The sequence below is a fragment of the Mirounga angustirostris genome, unplaced genomic scaffold (genome assembly GCF_029215605.1).
Source record: "Mirounga angustirostris isolate CCGP_5_RB_7025 unplaced genomic scaffold, mMirAng1.0.hap1 SCAF_1, whole genome shotgun sequence".
Lineage (NCBI taxonomy): Eukaryota > Metazoa > Chordata > Mammalia > Carnivora > Phocidae > Mirounga > Mirounga angustirostris.
The window spans coordinates 125,568,395-125,594,570 of NW_026991709.1; the positions used below are offsets into that span (position 1 = coordinate 125,568,395).

Sequence of the window (26,176 nt, forward strand, 5' to 3'; positions counted from 1 at the left end):
AGCTTCAGAGTTCTGAGCTCTTTGGATGCCATATCCCCAGTCCCCACTTTCTCTCTCTCTGAAAAACTAGCTTCCCCTCCTTGAGGGCTTCATCTTCAAACCCTTCAGGGAAGTGAGGGGAAAATATTAATAACTTATCTTGTTACTACAAAGAATAAGAAGAATATAAAATATGGTGAAGTCTCCCTATTAATACTGTTTTAATGTTCTTTTCCTGCCATAAGTAGATTCAAAGCAGTTTCCCTAACGGTGCCTTATTTCAGTCTAACAGATTACTCTTGTGCCAACTTCCAAAAAAAACAAATGACGCTTGTGGTCCACGAAGGAAAGCTTTTCTGACTGAAAAAAAAAAAAAAAAGAAATAACTGTGGGAATTTCTGCGGAAGAATTTGGACACATATTCACATAAATGTCAATGATAGGTTTGTTTCAAAGTTTTTATTTTTCTGAGAACCCTTGAGCACCATGCTCCTAGCTAATCTGATAAATTCAGATTATTAGAATTTCAGAATAATCTGAAAAATCAGATTTAGTCTCATGTGCTCATGTTTCATCTCTTCCAGAATTTTCTTTTTAATCAATGATTTCTAAAGCCCAGATTGCAGGTCCCCATCATCCCAGGCCATCTCTCACCCTCTGTTCTTCATTTTATCTTCCCTCACGAATGATACCAAATCAGTCCAGCCATCTGCCTTCTCCCTCCCTGGGGCCGAGTGTCAGAAAGGAGAAAACCTAAACAAAACAACCATAACCAAAAGTATTTGAGGATCACCGGTGTTAGAAGCTAGAGAGCTCATGTACCTCCCTTTTCTGTGCCCAGTGTCCCCTCAGACAAGGATGTTGCAGTGGCAATCCGTGTGTTTTTTTTGTTTGTTTGTTTGTTTTTTTAAAGATTTTATTTATTTATTTGACAGAGACAGAGACAGCGAGAGCAGGAACACAAGCAGGGGGAGTGGGAGAGGGGGAAGCAGGCTTCCTGCTGAGCCGGGAGCCCGATGTGGGACTCGATCCCAGGACCCTGGGATCATGACTTGAGCCGAAGGCAGTCGCTTAACCAACTGAGCCACCCAGGCGCCCAATCCGTGTGTTTTTTTACAGATAGTTCTGATCTGTATACTTGCAAGGGCCCCCAGGACTCTGGCTTATCAAAGGCCTTTTCTAGCTCATAATAATATTAAATACAAAACCATAAAATAATAACAAAAACTAAAAGAATTATGCAGGTTGGGACTTCCAGTGTCCATCCTAATTTTATCTTACATAGAGGCCTTCAGGTGAGATTTTTATCCAAGCTGAGTAGACTAAACTAAGAAATGGCCAAAAGATCTCGCCTAATTCAATTCACTGGGGACCTGGCTTCAAGAGGTGCCTTGGTCAGGACCCCCCAGGCGGTGTGAAGGTGGGAGAGGGTCCACCTGGGCATGATGCTCCTCTATGCCTGCTGTGGTTTCCTGTGGCCTCCTGGCCTCCACTGAGCCTCCGTCCTCCCTGAAGCAGCTCTCACAAGCCTCAGAGAATGGCCTTTCTCGGTCGTATTAGGAGAACCCTGCCATACAGTAAGGCCACTGTGTGGACGCTAGGGGCTGGCAAGGGGACGCTGGAGAGACTGGCCTCCCCTCCGGTTCCCAGTTGCAACTCTCCAGGCTGGCTACTTCCCTCTTAAGGAACAAGGAGGCTGTCTCCCTGCTCAGCGAGAAGCCTGCCTATCCCTCTCCCACTCCCCCTGCTTGTGTTCCCTCTCTTGCTGTGTCTCTATCAAATAAATAAATAAAATCTTTAAAAAAAAAAAAAAAAAAAGGAACAAGGAGGCTGTCTCCCTGCTCAGCGGGAAGCCTGCCTATCCCTCTCCCACTCCCCCTGCTTGTGTTCCCTCTCTTGCTGTGTCTCTATCAAATAAATAAATAAAATCTTAAAAAAAAAAAAAAAAGGAACAAGGAGGCTGTAGTGGAAATCATGTTTTTCTTTTTAGATTTTCCTGATTTTTAGACTTCCAAGGGCTCTCAGGACCCTGTCTTATCAAAGGCTTTTTCTAGTTCACAATAATACTAAAGATACCTTTTATTATCGCCACTATGAATACCACCAACTTTGACCCAAGACTGGCTATTTTGAATCTCTGAGCTTTATCTTGTTCAGACATTCTTCCTGCATGGGAAAATATTTGATTTCCTGAATCACTTCTTGAAAGAGACATTTCCCTTTGTGGCCACGGGGCCATGGTTTGGATCGAAAGTCACACCCTGCAGAAGGTACAGGAGGGGTAAGCAGGCCAGCTGGTGAAGGGAGCCTTTCACATCTGAGTCCTTGCTTTGCTCCCTTCTTTTTCTTTTGGCAAGACAGGGAAAAGGATCCCTGTCTCCCATCCAGCTCTGAGGGGCCTCTCAGGTGGGCCTCAGAGGAGCTAACCCAGAGACCCACCTCCCCTTTTAGAGGCCTACATCTCTCAGGTCACTGGGAAACAGCCAGGAGTTACCCTTTCTGAGTTGCCTTCTTCGTCCCCATTTGCACTATGGCTTCTTTTGCCCAGAGCCTCACCTCCTAGGTCTTACCCATGTGGTGAACTGCCAGCCAGGACTGACAATGGGCTATGAGGGTAGAGACACTGAAAGACACAAAAACAAGTAGAGATGGGCAGACACCCAGAGCCAGCACCACTCTCTGGCTGTGTGCCTTCTGTTGGAGACACTCCAACCACTCTGGAAGATTCTGGCCAAATAAATGAGGTACTAGAATGCATGAATGTAGTAGGGAGGTGTGGGGGAGAGTTGTAGAGAAAAACCTGGGTATGCATTTTGGTTTGACTGCTTAGTTCACTGACAAGTGTATGCTACTTTTTTCCCCCATTGGAAAAGTGGGCACAGAATTATCAATTTGTTTGCTAGACTGGCATCAGGAAAGACATTGGGTTTCTGATTCAAATGGCAGACTGGACACATGTTTGTCTCCCTTCAACTCCATCGCCCTCATTATAATGAGACTAATGAATGAAAGAATGGTGAAAGCCAGTAACAGAAAAAAGAGGAAAAGGGGAAAGAGATTATGAGTAGATGAACGGTTGCAATAATTTCAGCAAGATGGAGACGGTTGGGAATGTCAATGGACCAAGGAAGGGCCTACAGTGCTCTCAGGAGCATGCATGGGGCCTACAGTGTGCAGAGCCCTTGGACTGGGCACAGCCTTAGATAGCAACAGACTTAGAACAAGGAGGTGTGGCCAAGACAGAAATGAGAAGTGGGGCTGAACCCCGAGGGGGTAATATAGAGCACCCCTTGACCCCTGGAAAGCACAGGCAACCTTCTCCATGAGCTGAGGGACCGTCAACGAGCACGGGTGTGCACCCAGCAGGGAAGCCCCTGCTCCTTCGGGCTCCCAGCTGGCTTGCCACAGAGTGAAGTGGTCCAATATTAATGCACATATGCATAGAATGATTACAAGTTGGGAGGAGCAGGGAGAGGGGTGGGAGATGCTAGAGCGAGGGAGCTAAATCCTCTCCTCTAATGGTGTGCAGTCTACAGTGACAAGTCAGAAAACTGCAGAACAAGTGTATTATTTTGATATGTGTGGACGTGATGCACAGAAAAGCTGACCCCAGAGGTGGCTGTCCCTGACCTGCTGCACAGGTGGTGGGCTCGAGCTGGGTGCAGGCCTGGTCTTCGGCATTCTAAGCCCTTCTGTGTTACTTGATTTTTTTTTTTAAACATATGCATGTAATACGTTGATTCACAATGAAAGGGAAAGATGAAAAAGAGAAAACAGCTGGAAGTGGACTTATGATTACCTAGGAGGGATTCCAATTGACTGGGAAAAGGAGTTTCTGAATGCCAGGTGTCACTCAGACCCCATTGAGTTGTCAGTGGGGCTGTTCAGGTCTGATGCTTCCCACCAGATGTTTGAGCCTGTCTGCGGTGCGGTCGGCTCCAGCCCAGGGACAGGGGCAACAGAAGGGACACTGGGGCCAGATTTTGACTCCCAGAGGTTGGAGGGATGAAAGCAAGCAGCACCGTGGGGTCTCCTCTCTCCCTCAGAGAACTGGAGAGTGGCCCTCAGCACACCCCTAACTCTCCCCAAATTGCTGGGGAAAGTGAGAGTAAGGTCTTACTGTGCTCTTCTTTTCTCTTTCTTCTCTCTCTCTCCTTCCCTCCCTCCTTTCCTTCTCTCTCTCCTTTCCCTCCCTCCCTCCTTCCCTCTTTCCCTCCTAACCTCCTTCCCTCTCTCCCTCCTTCCCTCCTTCCTTCCTTCTGAAGAATAGCTCCATTGAGATTGCTGGCAACTGCCACGTATGGAGTGAAGCAGTTGTTTAAACTGGACGGTCACAGCCTATGTCTCAGTCAGGCCCCACCTCCTGCCCCTGAAGGGTTTTCTTCCCATTCCTAGCTCCCTCAGTATATTAAATTATCTCAGAGACATTACATCCTAGTGGACATCAGGCGTCAGGTGAATTTTTGGAGTTTTGCCTTCCCCAGGATATGTGTGGACCAAATCAGAAGTGGTTGACAGCAGAGTCAGTGATCAAACAGGTAGCAGGGTCCCTATAATCACAAGTGGATGCCTCAGATCCATCATCCTAATGCTTAGTTTGGAAAAGAGGGTGATGAACAGGTAGAGTCAAGGACACCACATCTTGGGTGCACTTTGACCCTTTCTCATACATCCTGAGCTGCGAAGGTTTCCCTCCTTGTCCTTATGGTTCCCCTTTATGGCTGTATGACTTACATCTGGAAGCTTGCCCAGGCCCTGGGGCCCCACTCTGAACCTCCACTTGCCATCACAGCAGCTCATCAGCCTTTTGTAGCTCTTTGGCACAGGTAGCAAAAAGATTTCTCTTCATTCGAAGAAAGATCTTCATGACCACCCCAGTTTCCCCACTTGCCTCCTCTCCAAGCCTCCTCTTCATGTTTGTTAGGGTTCGGAGGAGGAATGGAGCGGTGGCCGTGAACATTTGGGTCTTAGAGCTGCCCGCCCACCACGCCTTGCAGGAACATTCCCTCGAGTTAGCCTTCTCCTCAAGCTTTCTTCTACAAGATGTGTCTACAGACATGTACAGTTTTACACACATGGAAACCTAGCTGTTTATACTGGAACACCACGCAGACGTCACACTTACATGGATTCTCACCCTTTCAAAGTGGGCTCCTTGAATAAATGTATTCCGATGATACTGCCAATGCTCATAATATTAAAAAACAAAATGGGGCGCCTGGATGGCTCAGTTGGTTAAGCGTCCGACTCTTGATTTCAGCTTAGGTCATGATCTCAGGGTCCTAGAATCAAGCCTCCCATTGGGGTCCACCCTTGGCATGGAACCTGCTTGAGATTCTCTTTCTCTCTCCTCCTGCCCCTCCCTCCCTCCCCTCCCGACTCTAAAAAAACAAAACAAAACAAAACTGTGGAATTCCCTTCAAAGCCTCAGAACATTATTTTGAATACTTTCATGGTTGCAAGTCTATTTAAAAATTAGTTTTTCCTTAAATCAACTCTATTGAAATATAGTTTACATATAATAAAGTACTCAGATTTTAAATGATTGATGAGTTTTGACAAATTATACACCTGTGTAAATACTGCCACAATCAAAATATAAAATATTTTGGGACACCTGGGTGGCTCAGAGGGTTAGGCATCTGCCTTTGGCTCGGGTCATGATTCCAGGGTCCTGGGATAGAGCCCCACAGATCGTGCTCAGCAGGGAGTTGCTTCTCCCTCTCCCTCTGCCTTTCTCCTGGCTTGTGCTCTCTCTCTCTCTCTCTCTTTCACTCTCTCTCTCAAATAAATAAATAAAATCTTTAAAAATATATATAAAATATTTCTACCACCCCAGAAAGCCCCTTCAGACATAAATGCAAACGTCAAACTTTTTAGTTTGGGTTTAGAAACCCCCAACAGATCTAGCGTTGAGCCAAGTAAATGAGTGGGGCAGCAGAGCGGACACATGCTGCTTTGTACCTTGTGACGTTGGTGGCCTGTGGACTGACCTAAGGCAGCGCTGAAGGGGGGTTCATATATGACTGAGGACAGACCATTGGAATGAACCTGCAGCTTCCTGAATGGCTACTCTGATGGACGAGTTTCTGGAGCAAGAACTCATGAGTTAGAGTATTTAAAGACACATTCATTCACTTGACAACCAAGCCCCAGCTACGGACCAGGCATCGTTCCAGGCAATAGGGAAGTGGCACCCTAAAAACCATTCATCATTTTTCCTCCCTGCAGTCGCTGTCTGGTGGGGGGACATGCCAGTAGGTGAGAATGATGTAATTTTAGGAAGCAAGAAGTGCCACGAAAAAGAAAAAAAGTAGAGTGAGGGGATAGAAAATCATGGTGAGCTATTTTAGGAAAGATAATACGGCCATGTAACACATCTTTATTTTATTTTCATTTTGTGGAGAAATCACAAGGCTGATTCTACCGTAAGCTGCTTTCTAAAAGTGACATGGGATCTTCCTTAAAATGTATTTTGCAAAGTACTATTATCTGTTATATATATATTTTAAAAGTGTATGTTGGGGGAAGGGGGCTCCATGGCTGGAGAAGTATGGAGAAAGTTGGATAAAACAGTTGAGCCGTTCTTCACCAAAGACTTTCTCAGAGTCTTTAATATACTAATATGAATTGTAAATATTCATGAGGCAGGATGATAGTAAGCAAAATTTCCCAAACTTTTTTTCTCTTGGGAATGCTTTCAACTTGAAGCATCTCGAGTGTGGGGTGTTCTGCATGGCACCTTGTGGGAAACTCTGCTCTAGAGTTCTCATGCAGCAACAGAGAGGCTCAGTTACTTGGGCAAGTGAGGCGGGTGGAAGAAGCCTCCACTTACTGAGTATCCCTCACATGTGCGACACCCACTGTGATTCACGCAGGGGGCCGGGTGCTCAAATGTGGAGGCCCCACAGCAGCACCGTGAACAGGAATCATCACTGCTCCCTTTTCGTAGCAGGGAAGCTGCTATCGGAGAGGTTAAGATACGGAGCCAAGGGTCACGCCGTTCCTTGCAGAGTCGGGATTGGAGCCTCCACTTGTTTGACTCTGAATCCAAACTATCCAAACCCATAACACTGTGTTGTCTAAAGGATGGTGGAGGGTGATGGCAGCCCAGCTAGCCAACCTTTTCCTTCTCCCATCAGGGCATCCACATAGACTCTTAAACCCCGTGTTCTATTTCTCCTGCAAGTGTCGAGTATTTGTTGTGCCGTGTCATGCTGGCCATGGACTGGGTTCTCGGTAAGGTCAAGCAGCCTGGGGGGTGGTGCCAGGGTCCAGTCCACAGAAGCTCAGTAGGTGGGGCCCGACGGCTGTGACCCTGAGTGGCCCTGGCCAGAATGCTCTGCTGGAACCATCCATCCATTTCTTCCCCTTGCTGGCATTTTCTCCCTTGTGGCCACGGATCTTCTCATTCCTCTCCATCTGCTGAAGCCATTGGAATGAGGCGCCCGCGTGTACGCCAGCATGTCTGCCAGGACACCCGGAAGGCACCCAGACCCGACAGGCCTGCAGTGGCCAAACGCTGGTGATGAAGTTGGCTCTGTGAGGGGGCATAGGACGTGGAAAAGTGCCGGCTGGCTCTAGGTGGAGTCTCCCACCTAGTATCGGGGGGAGAAAATAGGGGGTTTCTGTATTTCCTGGAAAGAGCAACGGCATACCTTTCAGGAGAGACCTGAGACAGATTTTTTCTCCCACTGTGCTCACCTTCCTCTCATGAGACTGCTGGGGGGTTTGGTAGAGGTTGGCCACTCTTACTAATTCATTACTAATTTGGTTAGAGGGAGACTGGCCTTTTCTGAGCTTTATGCTCAGAAACTCAGGTGTTCCACAGCTGAGCTCCCTGTCCCCCCTCTCCGTATACACCCCTCCACCTGTGGCCGCTGTCTCCACACATGGCCTTGCCCCCTTCCTGGCACTGGGGCTGGAGACTCTGCCCCTTTTCTTCCACCTTGAATCGGTGACAGCCTTGTCTTCAAGCTCTGCAGGTCCATCCCTGCATCCCCACTGCCGTCCTTTGGTCCAGACCTCATACTCTGTCCCAGCTGTTCTGACAGCCCTCCTGCTGGTGCTACCTCTAATGCCAGCCATGTGCCAAGCCGTCAAGAGGCCTCTGCAGCAACAGGGTACTGGGATTTTTAGAAGCAGCTTTGAACTAGACTCATAACTGAGCCCCGTGCTGGGCAAAACGAGCCCAGAAGACATAGTTATCGAGACCAAGAAGGGGAAGGTAATTCTGTCCAGAGACTGAGCAAAGACACAGACAATGACTGTGTGCTGTGGGGAACTTGAGTCGTATGACCCTGATGAAGTTTGAAGGGCAAGCTGTGTGGCAGCAGGCGCTGCAAGCAATCTAGTGCTGCATCACAAAGCAACCCGAAACCTAGTGCTTCGAACAATGACAGCATTCAGTTTGTTCACACATCTGCCATCTGTGTAAGGCTTGGTGGGATAGCTCATTTCTGTTCCACTTGGTGTGAAGGCTGGGGCTGGAATCCCTCTGGAGGCTCTTTCAGTAACATGTCCGGCAGTGGATGCTGGTTGCAGATGGAAACTTTAGCTGGAGTTGGCGGGAACAGCGACATGTGACCGCTCCATGAGCAGGGAAGACTGGGCTTCCTTACAATGTGATGTCTGGTTTCTAAGGATCCCAAGAGAGGAGCCAGATGGATCCTCTATCAGGACTTAACTTCAGAGGCTGCAGAGCATCAGTTCTGCTTCATTCTCTTCATTAGAAGCAAGTAACAAAGATCAGCCCTGATTGAAGGGGAGGGAACACAGACCCCACCTCTTGATGAAGGAATGTCGTTGTCACACTGGAAGACATGCATGTAGGACAGGAGATACTGGGGTAGCCATCCTCGTAAAATACAGTCAGCCACAGCAGGGAACAGAGCTGGAGGCAGGCAAGGTCTAGGATCTGTAGCATCTTCAATACCGTACCAAAGGCATGGGTTTTTATCTTGTAGGAGGCAGGGGGGCCAGTGAGCCATGTTAATTTGGAGATAGCCTGCTCACATCTGAGTTTGAGAAAGCTGTCTCTGGGGTGGTGGGATGGAGGGTTTTAAGGGGGCAGCCAGTGAGAGATTGCTGCAGTAATCCAGGGAGAGAGGGGGGCCCGAGACAAGACATGACCTGCACACACAGTGCAGGTCGAGTAGGAGAGGCGCCAAGGAGAAATCAGGGGGCTTCCACCAATTTTGATTCAGGAGGCCTGGGTTTGGGCCTGACTTCTATATTTCAAAGACACCACCACCTCCCACCAGGTGATTAGGGATCAAAACTGAGTTAAGAGCCACCAATTTAGCCCAGTTACCTCACAGGGAAATCAAGGGCCCAAGAGGCCCGGCACTGGCTAAGGGTTGCATGGTGGGGTGAGAGGCAGGCCCCAAACTGGTCCACCCCAGGCATCCCAAGGGCCTGGCCCTTAAGCCCAGAGGGCCGGCTGCATGCAGGATGCTGTGCAGGCATTTGGGATCCCCCTCTCTGGACTTCAGTTTCCCCGTTTGTAAAAGACAGTGGGACTAGTTTTCCAAAATACCTTTATCAAAAAATCTTAAGAATTCCAAAATATGAGGTGAAGCAGAGCAAAGGCTCCCTAGGGAGGCAGGGGTGGAGTGCTACCTCTGCCTCTAGATGTAGAGGCTTCCTTCCATCCCTGGTGAGGAGCTAGGTGGCCACGGGCTCAGGCAGGAGGCAGTTGGGAGAGGCATGTGGTTTTGTGGGTGTAATGGCCTCCTTGGATTTGGAAACTGTGAGCATGATGTGTGGGCAGGCAGCCAGTGCCGGGCCCTGTCAGAAGCCCCAGGCTGGCCTCACAAAGGCTCTGCCCCGGCAGGTAGGAGAGGGAATGTCAGCTCTGATCCCACAGCCCGGAGAAAGGCCCCTGCACAGGAGGTGGGCTCAGCTGTGCAAGGAAACGGAAATGAAGGTGGAGCCCCAGTAGCTGTCCTAAGATGCCAGCCCTTCAATTAAGGGAAGAACTTGGGCAGGCTATGACACATCAGGGCCCTCCCACCCTTCCCTGAAGGAAAAGTGCAGTCTCCAGAAAGGGACACCTCACAGGGGAGCTCAGCGATGTGGGGCTCCTGGCTCTGAGCCTGCTCTGGCCCAACCCACCAGCCGAGAACCCAGGAAATCCCAGAGCTCAGCCTGGAGCCAAGTCCAGATGCTACAAACCGCTGTCCACCCTCCGCGTTGGGTATCTGTCCCATCAATCCAAAGCTCACATCCCCATTTCCTCATACCTACAGGACAGGCATATGGGGTGCAGTAGGAGGCAGAGACAATGGCCTGGGGCCTTCCCAGGGCCCCTATTATCCATCCAGGAGAAGCAAGCACAATCACAGATACCCCAGATAAGAGGTGATAACAAGCTGGGGGGGGGCATTCAAACCAGGCGGTTTGCATCTTCATGGTGCATTAGCGGGGAGCCTTGGAGAATGGGTGTTAATGGTGGAGAGGAGAATGGAGGACAGCTCAAGAGGCATGAAGCAGTGTGACCTAGGGCTTGTTGTACCCCTGGGAGTGACCAGGACAGGCTGGAGAGTTGCCTCCATGCCTCCGAGGACACAGGAGGGAGGGCAGAGCAGTGCCCACTGGACACGGTGGTGCAGCAAGGGAAATCAACAATGCTGAGGGCCCTGGATGTGGGTCTGGGGAGTCGGGCCTTTGCCTCGGGGGCGCTTCTCCAGCCCTGTGGTTTTGCGGGGCCATTTATGCTGACCGGGATGTGAATGGCAGGAATGGAGGGAATGGCTGACGGCGCTGAGCCAGCGCACAGGGTAAAGCACTGGTGTTACCATGGTGCTGCTTCACCCTCAGGACCCTCCCATGACGGAAGTGTCCCCAGGTAACCAGTGAGCAAACGGGCCAGACGGCTGGGCCTCCCTGCTGCAGAGGTCCCACAGGGGAAGGCCAGGGTCACACACAGCAGGGCTGGCTGTCCCGAGGCCTCACCGGCCAGTGTCTCCCCCGCAGGTGTTCGTGCTCTGCCACGGCCTCCTGCAGCTCTGTCAGCTCCTGTACAGCGCCTACTTCAAGAGCAGCCTCACCACCATCGAGAAGCGCTTTGGCCTCTCCAGTTCCTCCTCGGGTCTCATTTCCAGCTCGAATGAGGTAAGCAGGAGGTTCTGGTGCACCCGACCGCACGTGTGCACCCCCCGAGCCCAGGGTCCGGTTGGGGGCTCTGCGAGGGGCAGGGGAATGGGGAGCTGGGACGTACCCATGGGGGATAGGAACGGGTAGATGCAGCAGGCGTGGTGGCAACTACATTTCCTGAGGCTTCCCTGCACCCAGCCCTGAGCAAAGAGCTCTGGCAGCGCCTGACCCTGGGGCCTCGTCACAGCAGCCCTGTGAGCAGGTGCTCTACTCCTCCCACCTGACGGATGAGCCTTCAAACTCTGTGTCTCTCTGATTGAGTTCTAGGGCCACGCACAAGCTGACGTGGCTCTGCTCGTCCGCAGTCCGGGGGCGGACGAGTCTTAGGCCTGCAGGTGGAGAAGCAGCCCCAGGCCCGAGCCAGAGCTGTGCAGTGGCCTTCACTCCCAAACAAGCTCGGATCTCTGTGACCTCCCGGCAACGGGGATTTCACACTGTCCCTCAGTGACCGCACATCAGAGTTGGAGGAGGATGGGGCGGCCCCAGGGACCCGGAGTGGGAGGTCATTGGGCAGAGTCAGCCAGGGGTCACTGGAAACCAGGGAGGGAGAGGCCGGGGACGCAGCCGAGCTCCCTCCGTTGTGGCCACCACACCGGTGGCTCCACGTGAGGAGATGGGGCTCCCTGGCCTGGCTTCTCTCCTCTTTCCGCAAGGCCCACTGTTCCGGGATGGAGGCATGGCCTCCCCCTCCCAGAGCAGAATTCGATCCTCCCTTGACTTAGTGGAATTCAGGTCCATGTAGTAATCTAGAGCCTGGCCTCCGCCAGGGCAGCTTCTAAGATGGAGCCATAAAAGAAAGTGGGGTGCCTCCTAGCACCACCCTCAGCCGCCACCTTTCGGTGTCCCCACCCCCCATCCTGCTCCCAGCTGGAAACGCTCCTTTGCCCTTCACTCGTTCACCCTCAGGGGCCTACACAGCAGTGCCCTCAGGAGCCCCTGCCCTGTGCCAGATTCCCCTTGCAGTCCTAGGAGTGGGGGTGTCTCTGCATAGCCATGGTCTCCAGATGAGGAAGCTTGCATCTAAAGCCCAGGTGCCCCATCCAGGCTGGCCACATCCATGCACACAGGGCAGCCAGTATCTGAGCCCAGGTCTGTCTGATGGCCCCCATGCTAAGGCCTCCCTCTGAAGCCCCAACCCCCCTTTCCACCAGTCCTCCCCACTCCCTTGTCCACAGCCCTGCTCTGCTCCAAATCCTCTCCTCCAAGCACATGGCCAGAGTCTGTCTCGGTGCCCCTCTCTGCACACACTCCCCCCAACATGGGCTGTCTTCCGCACCTGGGACATGCAGGGACTTGCCCACATGCAGCGCTGTGGCCCATCAGTCATCCCTGCTGGCCTCAGGCCCTCTCCTCTGAACTCCCTCCCAGAGTCACTGCTTCCTGTCTGTGTCTGTGTGTTTTAGGGTGTGTATATGTGTGTGCGTGCACACTTGTGTCTGTCTGTGCGTCTGTGTCTCGGCTTCCTGGTGATGCCGGTGACCGGTCTACCTCTCCATGTAGGTTGTGCTCCTGCAGCTTGGCCAGCTCCCGTATAGCACAGATCACAGCACAGGGACCTGGCAGTCCTCCCACGGACTGCACCCTCCTCAGGTTGGCCTATGACTTTAATAATGCCCCTGGCACATCTTGTCCTCACTCATGAAGGGAAAACAGAATCTCTGACATCTGGGTCACTGCAGTCCTATCCTAAGACCCTGGCAGGCATCACTGATCAACCACAGTCGTCTTTCCAGCTGAGTCCAGACTCTGACTCCTTCTCAGCACGGTGTTCTAGGCACGCTACTAATCAGTAACAGATTAGTATCAGGCTGCTGCCCAGTCTGAGAACCTTCCAGGCTGATGGGTGAGTGATCGGGAGAGGAGGGCTGGGTGCAAAAGGCCAGTGGCAGGATGAGGAGCTTGGCTGATGGGAGAAGACATGGGCATCTTGCCCTGTGAAGCAGCCGCTTCTCCTGCCCACTGCTAAAGGCCAGGCCTGAGCAGACAAAATCAGAGGGAGCCCTAGAGGCCCCACCCTTAATGCCTCCCACCAGTTTGCCTGGGGCCTCCTGGGTTTGGGACACTGATGGGCAGGGATGTGTTACAATGGGGCTTGGGTTGTAGAAGGGCTGAGGGGCTGAGTGGTGGACTATAGAGGCCCTCCCCTCCTTAGCTAGAATAGCTTCATGTATATATATAAAATGATATATTGTATCATATTGTATCATATTGTATCATATTGTATCATATTATATCATATTATATCATATCATATCGTATCATATCATATTATATTATATTATATTATATTATATTATGGAAAAACTGTTTTTGCAAAGGGACTCCACTGCTGAAGAAAGGTTTGGGGACCCAGGACTTAAGCCAGCATCAGCCATAACAGCTGTGGAGGTCCCACTTCCTGCCGAGAAATGAGCACACGCCCTGGGAGTGCTGGAAGGGCCAGTCCAGATGGGCAGGGCCGGGGCACCCCAGGCCTTCCTCCCCCTTTGGGGCACTCTGCCATCCCTCACCCAGACCTTTTAAAGTCAGTTTCAGTTAGTTTAGCTGGTGTAGTCTCACACTTACAATCATTTCTTGAAAAAATGATAAGAGAAAAACATGGGGAGATAAAATCTAAGAAGCTTAAGAATAATGCTTTGCTTCCAGGTATGGGTTTCAGAATCTCCTAGAATGATATCTGGCCAGGGGCTAGAGCCACCCCCTGGATCAGGCTGGGCTGCTTCCCCACACACCTTCACATCCCCTTTTTGTGTGTGGTCTTCTGGGCAATTGTGTCCTCTTGAACAAGCCTATCATTTGTTCATTCATTTACTTACTCAACAAATAGTTGATGAGCACCAACTATGTGTCAAACACCGCTGTAGGTGCAGGGAGGCAGGAATGAATAGACAGAAATCTCTGCTCGTATATCATTCTAGTGATAAATATAACATTTGTTTATAGAAGTAAATAAAACTTGGTAGATCAGATTATAGTAAATATATTGAAGAAAAGTAAAGTCATGGAGGGGAGTGGTGGTTATATTTGAAATAACTAAATTATAAAAATATTCAAATGTAATTTAAATTATAAAATATATTTAAATATAACTTAGATTATAAGTGATATTTAATTATTATAAATATAAGTTATACTTAACTCCTTTTTTATTGAGATATAATTGACATTTAATGTGATATTATTTTCAGGTATACAACATAATGATTGGACCTTTGTATATATTGCAAAATGATCACATTTGATCACATTAATGACCACAATAAGTCTAGTTAACATCCAGCACCTCACATAGTTACAACTTTTTTTTCTTCTGATGAGAACTTTTAAGATCTACTCTCTTAGCCAATTTCAAATAAACAGTACAGTGTTATTAACTGTTGTCACCATGCTGGGCATCACATCCCAGTACTTCTTTTATAACTGGAAGTTTGTACCTTTTGAGCACCTTCACACATTTCACCCACCGTCACCCCCTTATTTTTCAGAGAAGCCCTTCATAAGAAGTTTCCATCTCAGCAAAGGTCTAAAGTAGGTTAGATGTCAGGGGAGCCCTGTGGACAGGTAAGAGAAGGGGCAGCAAGTACAAAGGCCCTGAGGAGGGTATTTGTGTGCAGCTAGGAGAACAGCTGGAGGCCGAGCAGCTGGGGCAGAGGGGAGGAGAGGGATGGAGGAGAACAGGTCAGAGCCTTCACGGGGAAGCAGGCTCTGGGACAGACTTTGCCTTTACTCTTTTGGGTTTGAACGGAGGTAACGTGGTCTGACGTGTCAGCAGGACCGCTCTGGCTGCTGGGTGGAGAATAGGCTGCAGGGAGGCAAGAGTGGAGGCAGGAGACCCAGGGAGGAGGCTGCTGTAAGAGGTTCAGATAGGATACTGCAATGGCTCAGACCAGAAGGTAGTGATAGAGGTGGAGAGAAGCAGCTTCCAAGGGGCTGCTGAAGGTCCAGCCAGCGGGATTGCTGACAGCTGCATGTGGCTGTGAAAGAGCAGTCAGGGATGATGCCCAGGTGTTTTGCTTGAGCCATTGGTAGGATGCAGGTGCCATTTACTGAGCTGAGGATGACTGGGGTGGGGGGGGACCAGGTTTTCAGGGGGAAGATGAGGCGTGACGTTTGAGTGTGCTAAGCCTGTGAGAATTAGAAGCACACACAGAACATGGAAAGCCATGGGACCAGATGAGCTCACCAGGACAAGAGCGGAGGTTCAGGGACTGAGCTATGAGAGTTGGGAGTTCAGGGAGGCGAGGAGGAACCAGCCAAGGAAATGGAGAAGGAGCCGCCTAGGGGAAGAAAACTAGGAGAAGGTGGTATCCAGGAAACTCAGTGAAAGAAATGTTTCATGAAGGAATGGTCATCTGAATCACACGGTGCTGAGAGGTCAAGTAAGAAGAAAACTGAAATTTGGCCAGTTGGTAATCTTGATAAGAACCACATACCAAGACTCTGTCTCCTATTTCCTGAGACGGGGCACCTGCTTTTCCAGCCAGAAGGAGATTGTGGTGTGGACAGGGCAGGGCTGTGGGTACTGACATTCAGGGCTCCCCCAGTCCAGATGAGCTTACATTCTGGGCCAGAGGATCATCTCTTTGGATGGAGTTGTAGTCAGAAGATCTGCCAACACCCTGTTTTATCATTTAAGACCTTGCTCCCTAAGCTGGGCCTTCACTTCCCTTCCCTGGCTCAGGGTGGGGCTCAGAGACCACACCTTCCAGGGAGCACCAAGAACATGGAGTTACTGATGTTTACAGCTGGGAAGAAGGAACTTAGGGGTGACTTAGTCCTCCTCCCTCACTGACAGGAGTGGAAGTAAGCCCAAGGAGGGCCAGGGGCAGGTCAGTAGCAGAGCTGCTGGGGCAGAAACCCACTTCTCCGAGAGGCAGTAGACCAGTCCAGTTAAGACTGGGTGCTTTAAACTCATGCAGTCCCTGTTCAAGCTACCTCCTAATCTCATGGCCAGGACAAGTTACTGACTATTCTGAGTCCCACTGTTGTCACAAAAAAGAGAGTTGTTGCATGATGAAATGAGACAGTACACATTGCTTGGTGGTTATTCTGACCACCAAGCCAACATCCCTAGGGCATTTAGTTAGAGAGTATGTGCTGTTCCTAGGAGGCAGCCAGAACTGGAAGCTTCCTTGGACTTTGCCCCAAGAGGTTTGGGCCTAAGATGGTTGAAATTTAGGCTATGAGCTTTTCATGGTCTCTAGATGCTTCCCTTTGTCTGATCCAGGAGGCTGAGGCTGGGAAGGGACAATAGGGGAGAGCTGAATCAGCACATCCTGGGCCCACTGTGAGGCTCTCTGGGTGAGGCTGACACTAGGTGGCCTCTTGCCTCTCTGCTTCTCCTGGGCCAGCTACAGTCAGGTCTTCTCTGTGGGTGAGTAGGGACGAAGTCTCTGGTCTCACTCAGCCCCTCTGCTCTCTCTGCAGATCAGCAACGCCATCCTCATCATCTTTGTCAGCTACTTTGGGAGCCGGGTGCACCGTCCACGGCTGATTGGCATTGGGGGTCTGCTCCTGGCTTCGGGTGCCTTCGTCCTCACCCTCCCACACTTCCTCTCAGAGCCTTACCAGTACACCGTGGCCAGCGTTGGTAAGTGGCCTCCAGCCCCCGCTTCAAGGGGATGTGGAAGGAGTGGGCATCTCACCAAAGTTGGTGGGGATGCTTCTGGGGCAGTGGATACCACTCCAGGCCATGCTGTCCTCTCCCACCAGAAAGGGTCTTTGGCTTTCATTGTTTCGCTTCTCCCCAAAGCACATCTGAAAGTGAAAACATACGAAATGATGTAGGGGGTATAGCTCAGTGGTAGAGCATCGGACTGCATACGAAATGATGTAGGGGGTATAGCTCAGTGGTAGAGCATCGGACTGCATACGAAATGATGTAGGGGGTATAGCTCAGTGGTAGAGCATCGGACTGCATACGAAATGATGTAGGGGGTATAGCTCAGTGGTAGAGCATCGGACTGCATACGAAATGATGTAGGGGGTATAGCTCAGTGGTAGAGCATCGGACTGCATACGAAATGATGTAGGGGGTATAGCTCAGTGGTAGAGCATCGGACTGCATACGAAATGATGTAGGGGGTATAGCTCAGTGGTAGAGCATCGGACTGCATACGAAATGATGTAGGGGGTATAGCTCAGTGGTAGAGCATCGGACTGCATACGAAATGATGTAGGGGGTATAGCTCAGTGGTAGAGCATCGGACTGCATACGAAATGATGTAGGGGGTATAGCTCAGTGGTAGAGCATCGGACTGCATACGAAATGATGTAGGGGGTATAGCTCAGTGGTAGAGCATCGGACTGCATACGAAATGATGTAGGGGGTATAGCTCAGTGGTAGAGCATCGGACTGCATACGAAATGATGTAGGGGGTATAGCTCAGTGGTAGAGCATCGGACTGCATACGAAATGATGTAGGGGGTATAGCTCAGTGGTAGAGCATCGGACTGCATACGAAATGATGTAGGGGGTATAGCTCAGTGGTAGAGCATCGGACTGCATACGAAATGATGTAGGGGGTATAGCTCAGTGGTAGAGCATCGGACTGCATACGAAATGATGTAGGGGGTATAGCTCAGTGGTAGAGCATCGGACTACATACGAAATGATGTAGAGCTTTGGAGCAGCCCTGACTTGCTGAGATCAGAGCGTGCAGCTGGTGACTCGCCTCCCCCTCTGATTCCCTGTAATTCCCTGTGCTTCATGCAAGGAATGATCCAGTACACACAAGGGGGGATGCTTTCGAGCAGCGCCTGTGATGGGCTTGGCGGAGGGTCAAAGCATTGCCCATGATGAGATCTGCGGATTTTCTGCGCGTTTAATCATGTGTTTAATGCTTCCTGACATTTGTACAATCATCCATCATTCTTTAGGTTATAATACACATAAACTGTGATCTCATTTGATTTTCCTGGACACCTGTGAAAGGTAGAGAAAAGGTCTAAGATGAGAACTTGGCACTCAAAGTTGTCTAGTAACTTTCCCAAGGGCACCAGTTAGGGAGAGACAGACCCAGGTCTCCTGATTCTCAGACAAGTGGCCCCTTCTGCAACACAGAGTCTCTGGTTCTTAGTGATATGCCCTGTGGTAGGGAGAGATGTATGAGGATTTTGCATAAGTAATAAATAAGGAATTAAATAACACGAACTTGCCTGGTAAGAGTTCCCTTGTCTTTAAAAAATTATTTTATTTTTAATATGAAAAAATCAAAATATAGCAAAGTAAATAATACAACAAACACTTATATACTGATATGAAGATAAATCTGTTTTCCTTCAGATACCTCTTCTTTTTTTCTTTTGACAGTTTTATTGAGACCTAATTCACATACCATACAGCTCACTGTACATTTAAGGTGTTTGGGTATATTATGGTTTTGGGGTGTGTGTGTGTGTGTGTGTGTATGTTTTCAAGTAGGCTCCATGCTGGGCATGGAGCCCAACACAGGGCTTGAACTCATGACCCCGAGATCAAGACCTGAGGTGAGATTAAGAGTTAGAGGCTTAACTGACTGAGCCACCCAGGAACCCCTCTTATGTTATTTTTTAATTGTGGTAAAGTATATATAAAACATAAAAGTTGGGGCTCCTGGATGGCTCATTCTAATTAAGCGTCTCCTTTTGGCTCAGGTCGTGATCCCAGGGTCCAGGGATCAAGGCCCACATTGGGCTCCCTGCTCTCTGGGGAGTCTGTTTCTCCCCCTGCCCCCTCCCCCAACTCATCGTGCTCTCTCTCTCTCTCTCTGACTGAAATAAATAAATAAAATCTTAAAAAAAACATAAAAGTTGCCATCTTAACTAATGGAAGTGTACAATTCAGTGGCATTAATTACATTCATGATACTGAGCAACTATCACCACTATTTCAATAATTTTTTCATCAACTCCAAACAGATACTGTACCCATTAAGCAATAACTCCCCACTCCTCTCTCTCCCTAGCCTCTGGTTATCTCTAATCTGCTTTCTGTCTCTATGAATTTGCCCATTCTAGGTATTTCATATAAGTGGAATCATACAATGTGTCCTTGTGTATCCCGCTTATTTCATTTTGCATCATGTTTTCAAAGTTCATCCATGTTGTAACATGTTGTAACATGTATCAGAACTTCATTTCTTTGTGGCTGAATAATATGCCATTTTATGGGTACAGTACACTTTATGTATCTACTCACCTGTTGATGGACTCTTGGGTTGCCAGATGCCTCTTTTTCAAAAAGAAATAAGACAAGGGTTATTATGCTAAGCGAAATAAGTCAGTCAGAGAAAGACAAATACCATGTGATTTCAGTCATATGCACAATTTAAGAAACAAAACAGGTGAACATAGGGGAAGGGAAGGAAAAATAAAATAAGACAAAAACAGAGGAGACAAACCTTAAGAGACTCTTAACTATGGGAACGACTTGCTTCAGGGGAAAGGGGTGGGGTTGCCGGAGGGGAGGGGGGTGGGGGATGGGGTAACTGGGTGATGGGCATTAAAGAGGGCACTTGATGTAATGAGCACTGGGTGTTATATGCAACTGATGAACCACTAAATTCTACCCCTGAATATATACATACACCATATGTTAACTAAATTGAGTTTAAGTAAAAAATTTTTAAAAATTAAAAAAAAAAAAAAAAGAAACATTAACTCCTTCTTGGCTCCTCACTTCCTCCCCCACAGGAGGTGGCCACTCGCCTGTAGTTTGTGTGCTTAAGTTCATTGCATATCAGTATACTTTTTCCTTCTAGTGTTATGTCTTATTTCTTTAGGCTTATCTTTCTTCTTCTACTGGTTTGGAAGTTATACAGTATTAGTTATCCTTATGTTGAAACATTTAAAAATTATTAGAGAGTAAGATTGACTTTTCATTGGGGGTGACACATAGTTCTGTAAATTTGAACACATTTATAGATTTGTGTAGCCACCACAGTCAGGATATAGAACAGTTCCATCACTCCGACATGTCCATCATGCTATTCTTTTATAGTCACACTCTCCCCAGGCACTGCAACCACTAGCCCGTTTCCATCACTATAGTTTTGTGGCTTCGAGAATAACACAGAAATGGAAACATAGAGCATGTAACATCTTGAGACTGGATTCTTTCCTGGGCCATAGGCCTTTGAAATTCACTAAAGTTGTTGCATATATCAGTAGTTCATTCCTTTTTATTGCTGAGTAGTATTCTATTGTACGGATATACTACAGTTTGCCTATTCACCCATTGAAAGACATTTGAATTGTTTCCAGTTTGTACCAAGTACAAATAGAGCTGCTATAAATATTTGTGTTTAGGTTTTTTTTTTTTTGTAAATACAAGTTTATGATGTTAACATCTTTTCATGTGCTTATTTGTCATGCATATATTCTCTTTGGGAAGGTGTCTGTTCAAGCCTTCTGCCCATTTTGTAATTGGATTATTTGTTTTCTTACTGTCCAGTTTGAGAGTTCTTTATAAATTCTGGATACAAATTCTTTATTGGGCAGAAGATTTGCGAATATTTTCTCCCAGTCCTTAGCTTATCTTTTACATTCTTTTAACACTGTCATTTGCAAAGCAAAAGTTTTTCATTTTGATGAAATACAATTTATAATTCTTTTTTCTTTAACGGATCATGCTTTTGGTCCACATTTAAGAAATCTATGCCTAATTCCAGGTCAGAAAGATTTTCTCCTATGCGTGTGGTTTTTGTTTTTGGGTTTTTTTTTTTTTCTTCTTAAGTTTTATAGCTTCCCACTTACATTTAGATCTATGATCCATTTGAGTTAATTTTTTAATAAGATTCTTTTTCTTCTTTTTGCCTATGGATGTTAAATTGTTTGTGTCATTCGTCAAAAAGACTATCTTTTGGGGTGCTTGGGTGGCTCAGTCAGTTAAGTGTCTGCCTTCGGCTCAGGTCATGATCCCGGAGTCCTGGGATCGAGTCCCACTTCGGGCTCCCTGCTCAGTGGGGAGCCTCCTTCTCCCTCTGCCTGCCGCTCCCCCGCTTGTGCTCTCTCTCTCTCAAATAAATAAATAAAATCTATTTTAAAAAAGACTATCTTTTCTCCACTAAATATTTTTTGCACCATTATGAAAAATCAATTGGTCATACTTGTGTGGGTCTTTTTCTAGACTTTCTGTTCTTTTCCAGTAGTCTCTGTGTGTGTTCTTTCCCACTGTCACACTGTCATGATTCCTACAACTTTATAGTTAAGATTTTAAAACTGGGTACTATGATTCCTCCAACTTTATTCTTCTTTTGCAAAATTGTTTTATCTATTCTTATTCATTTGCCTTCCCATATAAATTTTATAAACAGCTTGTCTATCTAAGAAAGATGCTTCTGGAATTTTTATTAGAATTGCACTAGATTCACAGATCAATCTGGGGACACTGGACAAGTTTATTGAGTCTGCCAGTCCATGAATACAGTATGCCTCACCCTTACCCTTACATTTTAACACTGACCTATGACTTAACAAACTCTAAAGCTGATGAATGTCTCTATTCTCCAACAGAACAAAGTAAGGATGCTGGGATATTTTACTGCTCACTGTCCTCTTCCATCTTCCATGTTTTTGTTGACCCGTACTTTAGTTCTGCCTGTCTTTAACCTCCCCCCAGTACCCATTATTATTATAGTCGTTGTTAGTTATAAATAAGTCAGCACTTACGTGTATTTACCCACAAGTTTACTAGTTTTTTTGCTCACAATTGCTTCTTGCATTTCACCTACCCTTGTTGATTTAATTTCCTTTTTCCTGAAATATATTCGTTAACATGACTTGCAGGTGGGCCCATGAATGAGAAAATCTCTAAGTCTGTGTCTGAAAATGTCAGTTTTACCCTTGTCCTCGCATTATGGTTTGGCTGCAAGCAGGATTTTAAACTCATAGTTATTTCTTCTCAGTGCCTCTGTCTTCTGGCTCCTCTTTCTGGTATTGGGACTTCTCCATCAGTCTCATCGTTAATCCTTTCTGGTAATTCCGTTTTTTCTCTCTAGTTGACTTTAAGATTTTCTCCCTTCTTTGTGGTCTTGCATGTTTACCATATGGTGTCTAAGTATAGGTTAATTTTTACTTATCTGTTTGGAAGTTCAATGTGCTATTTCTTTTGAAGATTAAGGTTTTTCTTTGATTCTGAAAAACTCTCAGCCAGAAACATTCCCGATATTGCATAGCCCTATTTTCTCCATTCTGTCCTCTAAAAATCCATATAATGTATTATATATAAAATATATAAATATATAATATATAACATAAAATATTTTATATGTTATAACATATAAAATAAATATATAATATAGTATATATAATATGTATATACATAATACATTAATGTATTATATATGTACATTAATGTATTAATGTATTATATATAATACATTTTGATGTCTGGCCTTCTCATCTTTTGTCTTTCATAGTTTCAAGTGCTTTATTCATCTAAGCTGCCTCCTGGTAATTTCCTCAAGTACGTCTTCTTGCTCACTTAGTCTCCCTTCAGCTCCCTTAATCTGATCCAACTCATACTCTACATTGTACATTTTAATGGCTCTATATATTTTGCTAATTTCTAAAAGTTATTATGTTAGTTTTTCAAATCTCTCTGCCCTGTTTTCATGATTTTTGATATTGCCTTATGATTTCTATTTACTTTGGTCTCTTTAATTATTTTAAACAAATTTATTTTATAGTCTTTTTCAGTTTGCTCCCCTTAGCTAAAGTTTTGAGGCTGCTAAAATGTTTTGTGTTTGCTTGCTCTTGTTCATGGTGGATTATTTCCTGTATGTTTTATAATGTTTGACTGTGGGATCATTTGCAGTGGGATTTTTTTCCCCTGTAAAAATTTTGTGTGGTCTGGGTTGGGGAAATAGCCTTACAAAGTGGTTTTGCATTTGCATTCACTCGGCACCCCAGGAACAACATTGCTTTGGAGCTAATTTTATGATAATTTATTGGCTTGGGATAAACTTGTACATGTTTTGAAGGAAGTAAGAAGTGGCAGTGGCTTTGTGATGAGCAGCAATGAGAGTCCACAAATGCTCATCCTTGGCCCACTGTATTGGAGGTGAAGATGTCTGAGAATAAGTAAGCCACCAAAGGATATGCTAAGGGAATAACTGATTCTGATTCCTGTTTACCTGCTTACTTAAATGTCAGGTGCTTTTTTTTTTTTTTTTTTTTTTTTTGGTCTCATCTAGAGGTCAGGTTCAAGAGTTGAATCACTTAGAATGATAGAAGGGATTCCTTTTTTTTTTTTTTTAAGATTTTATTTATTTATTTGAGAGAGAGAGAGAATACACATGTGAGCTGGGGAGATGGGCAGAGGGAGAGGGAGGAGACACCCTAATGAGCAGGGAGCCCTATGTGGGGCTCGATCCCAGGACCCCAAGATCACGACCTGAGCCAAAGGCAGACGCTCAACAACTGAGCCACCCAGGTGCCCCGAAGGGATTCCTTTATGGGTTCTGAGACTTCTGGTAGGGACAAACAGGAGGCTGGAACGGAAAAAGAATGGAGCCAGAGTAGCAGTGTCTAATGATGAAATGTCTGCTGGGTTCTGATCATGGGGATCTTTTCCCCACCTCTATGTAAATCACCAGTGAATTAATCTTTTCTCATGAATGCATTGTGGCCTTGTATCTATTTGGACTGTGTAGAGACTGAGTTCTTCTTCAAGTAGGTCCAGGTGGAAGACAGACCCAAACCTAGGTGTCCTGCCATGCTCTTTCTCCTCCTCAGTCTAGACAAGGGATTTGAGGCCAGCTCTGAAGGAGAGTCAGGCATTGCTGTCTACCGTCCCAGAGAGCCCTGTGCCAAGCCCACTCCAGACCCAGGGTCCCTGCCCTTCCCCAGCAGCATGAGGACTGGGTTAATGAAATCAGCAGGGGAGCCCGGGGCACTGGGGCCAGGCTGAGGGGAGGGCATCCTGCCAGGCACCACACACTGTGGGTTGGTGGGTTGGCTGCCCAAAGCCTGGGCCACATACCAATGGCATTTGCTTCGCACAGAGCAGCCACCACAGAGGGTGGTTAGAGATGGGCGGGCCTCTGAAAGCAATCACTCTGCTCCTTGTTAGGGATAGTCCGTTGGCTGGGGTTCAGCCCACCATGATCCTCCTTGCTCAGAGGGAAACACTCTGCCATTCCCTCCTTGACCTCAGTGCTCTTAGACAAACTCCACTGAGAGGGAACTGAAGGGGACTGGGACAGGGACCACAGCTGGCCTCTCAGCCTGCAGGGAGGAACCACAGGCCAGGAGAATCAACTTTTTCATTGTTTTTGCTCGTTTCATCTGTGTAAATTCTATTTGCAACAACGAGGTCCGGCAGTCTCCCTTACTGTGGCTGGGGTCAAAACGGCAGCTGGAAGTGCTCAGGGCTGAGGCGCCTTTAGGGCATCTTCCTGGTGTCAGGAGGAGGGATGAGGAGGACTTGGCCCAGGAGCCACATCCGTGGCATCTATCTGGGGCTGTGTGCTGGGTACCAGTGCAGCATGGGTATGTGCTGTGCTAATGTGTGCAAATGAAAATATCCAGAAATCTCACTTCATGGGGAAAGTTTGAAATGCAACTCCTATCTCATATGTATTCCTACAGGAACTTTAGTTTTGAATTAGTCAAAGTGATCAGGAACAAATGAATTTTATTAAATGCACCACCCTGAGTGGTGTTCTGGAGTCAGGCAGTCCTTGGGAATGGAGACTCCCTCCCTCGGGCCACCTCCTCCACAGCTGAGGCTCAGTTCCTCCCCGTATGAAACAGACACTTGCTCACAGGGCAACGAGAGCTGGGAAGATGCTTGCTCAGAATTTAGCCTGTTAAATGTTGGCTTTTATAACTGGCAGTGGTGGGATGGGGCGCCTGGGTGGCACAGTCGGTTAAGTGTCTGACTTCAGCTCAGGTCATGACATTGGGGTCCTGGGATGGAGCCCCATGTTGGGCTCCATGCTCAGTGGGGAGTCTGCTAGTTCCTCTGCCCCTCCCCCAGCTCATGCTGGATCTCTCTCTTTCTCTCTCTCTCAAATAAATAAAATCTTTGAAAAAAATAATTGGCAGTGGTGGGGACAAGATATGTATTATGCTGGGTAAACTAGGGTCCCAAATGAGGAAGCATCCTGCTTCGTATAACAAGCTGAGTCTCATAGCTCATGGGCATGGGCTGATGGGCTGGGCATCCTGGGGGCATCTGAGCACAGCTTCTCCCTCGTCCTCACTGTAGGTCTTCTGCTCTGGCCTAGAGCAGGGCTCGTCACTCAACATAGTCCCTGCTGCATCCTCCATATGTGAGTCCATAGGATTTCTCTCAGTTGAAGCTGGGGCTGCTCTTCTGTTCTATTCCCAGACCCTAGTTGGAGCAGCCTGGTCTGATGGGAAGAGCACAGACTTCAACATTCAAATGTAGCTCAGCCATTTACTTGCCAAGGCTCCTTAAGCAAGCTCCTACTTTACCTTTCTGAACCTCAGTTTCCTTATCTGTAAAATGGGACCCATAATACCTTCACTTTCAGGGTGTTCTGAGAGCAAAATTAACACAAAGTAGTATAGGTAAAGTGCCCATGTTAGCTGTCCAGCAAATTTTTCTCTGCCTGCCCTTATTGTGACATTTGAAATTTGTTACTCATAAGTAATGACCCCCAGACCTATTATGTCTTGATTGCTGATTTCCTCCCGTTGGAGCAAAGCTACTCCAGAAATGAACATGGGAAATGAAGAGTAACTATGTATTTTAGGAAAAAAATAAAGAGGAGCTGAACATTGTGGGAATCATGGAGACCTTTAACAACTGATTGCTAATTTTAAAAAGGCCAGGCAGACATTTATGAATGTTTAGATTTTCTAAATGTCAGAGGGGTCCGGAAATGTGCCCTGGCGCCTTTAGAAAAAAGACTAGTTACCCAGCCAAGCCTCCAAGACCACTTCCGGAAGGCACAGAGAAGTCTCGGTAGATGGGAAACAGGCCAATGTGATATCAATTCCCTTAGGAGATGAAAGAAGGGTCTTCGGAAACCAGTGTCGGGCAGGACTAGGTGTAACCTGTGGAACCTCCTAAGCCAAGTCCAGAGGG

The 26,176-nt window shown here is 47.4% G+C and overlaps 1 protein-coding gene across 1 annotated transcript in view; it reads left to right on the plus strand.

Moving 5' to 3' along the window:
- The window catches only part of SLCO2A1 (solute carrier organic anion transporter family member 2A1), an 84,850-nt gene that overhangs the window by 26,606 nt on the left and 32,068 nt on the right, over positions 1 to 26,176 (plus strand). The window contains exons 2-3 of the mRNA XM_045903755.3: positions 10,957 to 11,094; positions 16,564 to 16,726. Coding sequence (XP_045759711.1) covers positions 10,957 to 11,094; positions 16,564 to 16,726 — 301 coding nt within the window. The remainder of the gene's footprint in view (positions 1 to 10,956; positions 11,095 to 16,563; positions 16,727 to 26,176) is intronic.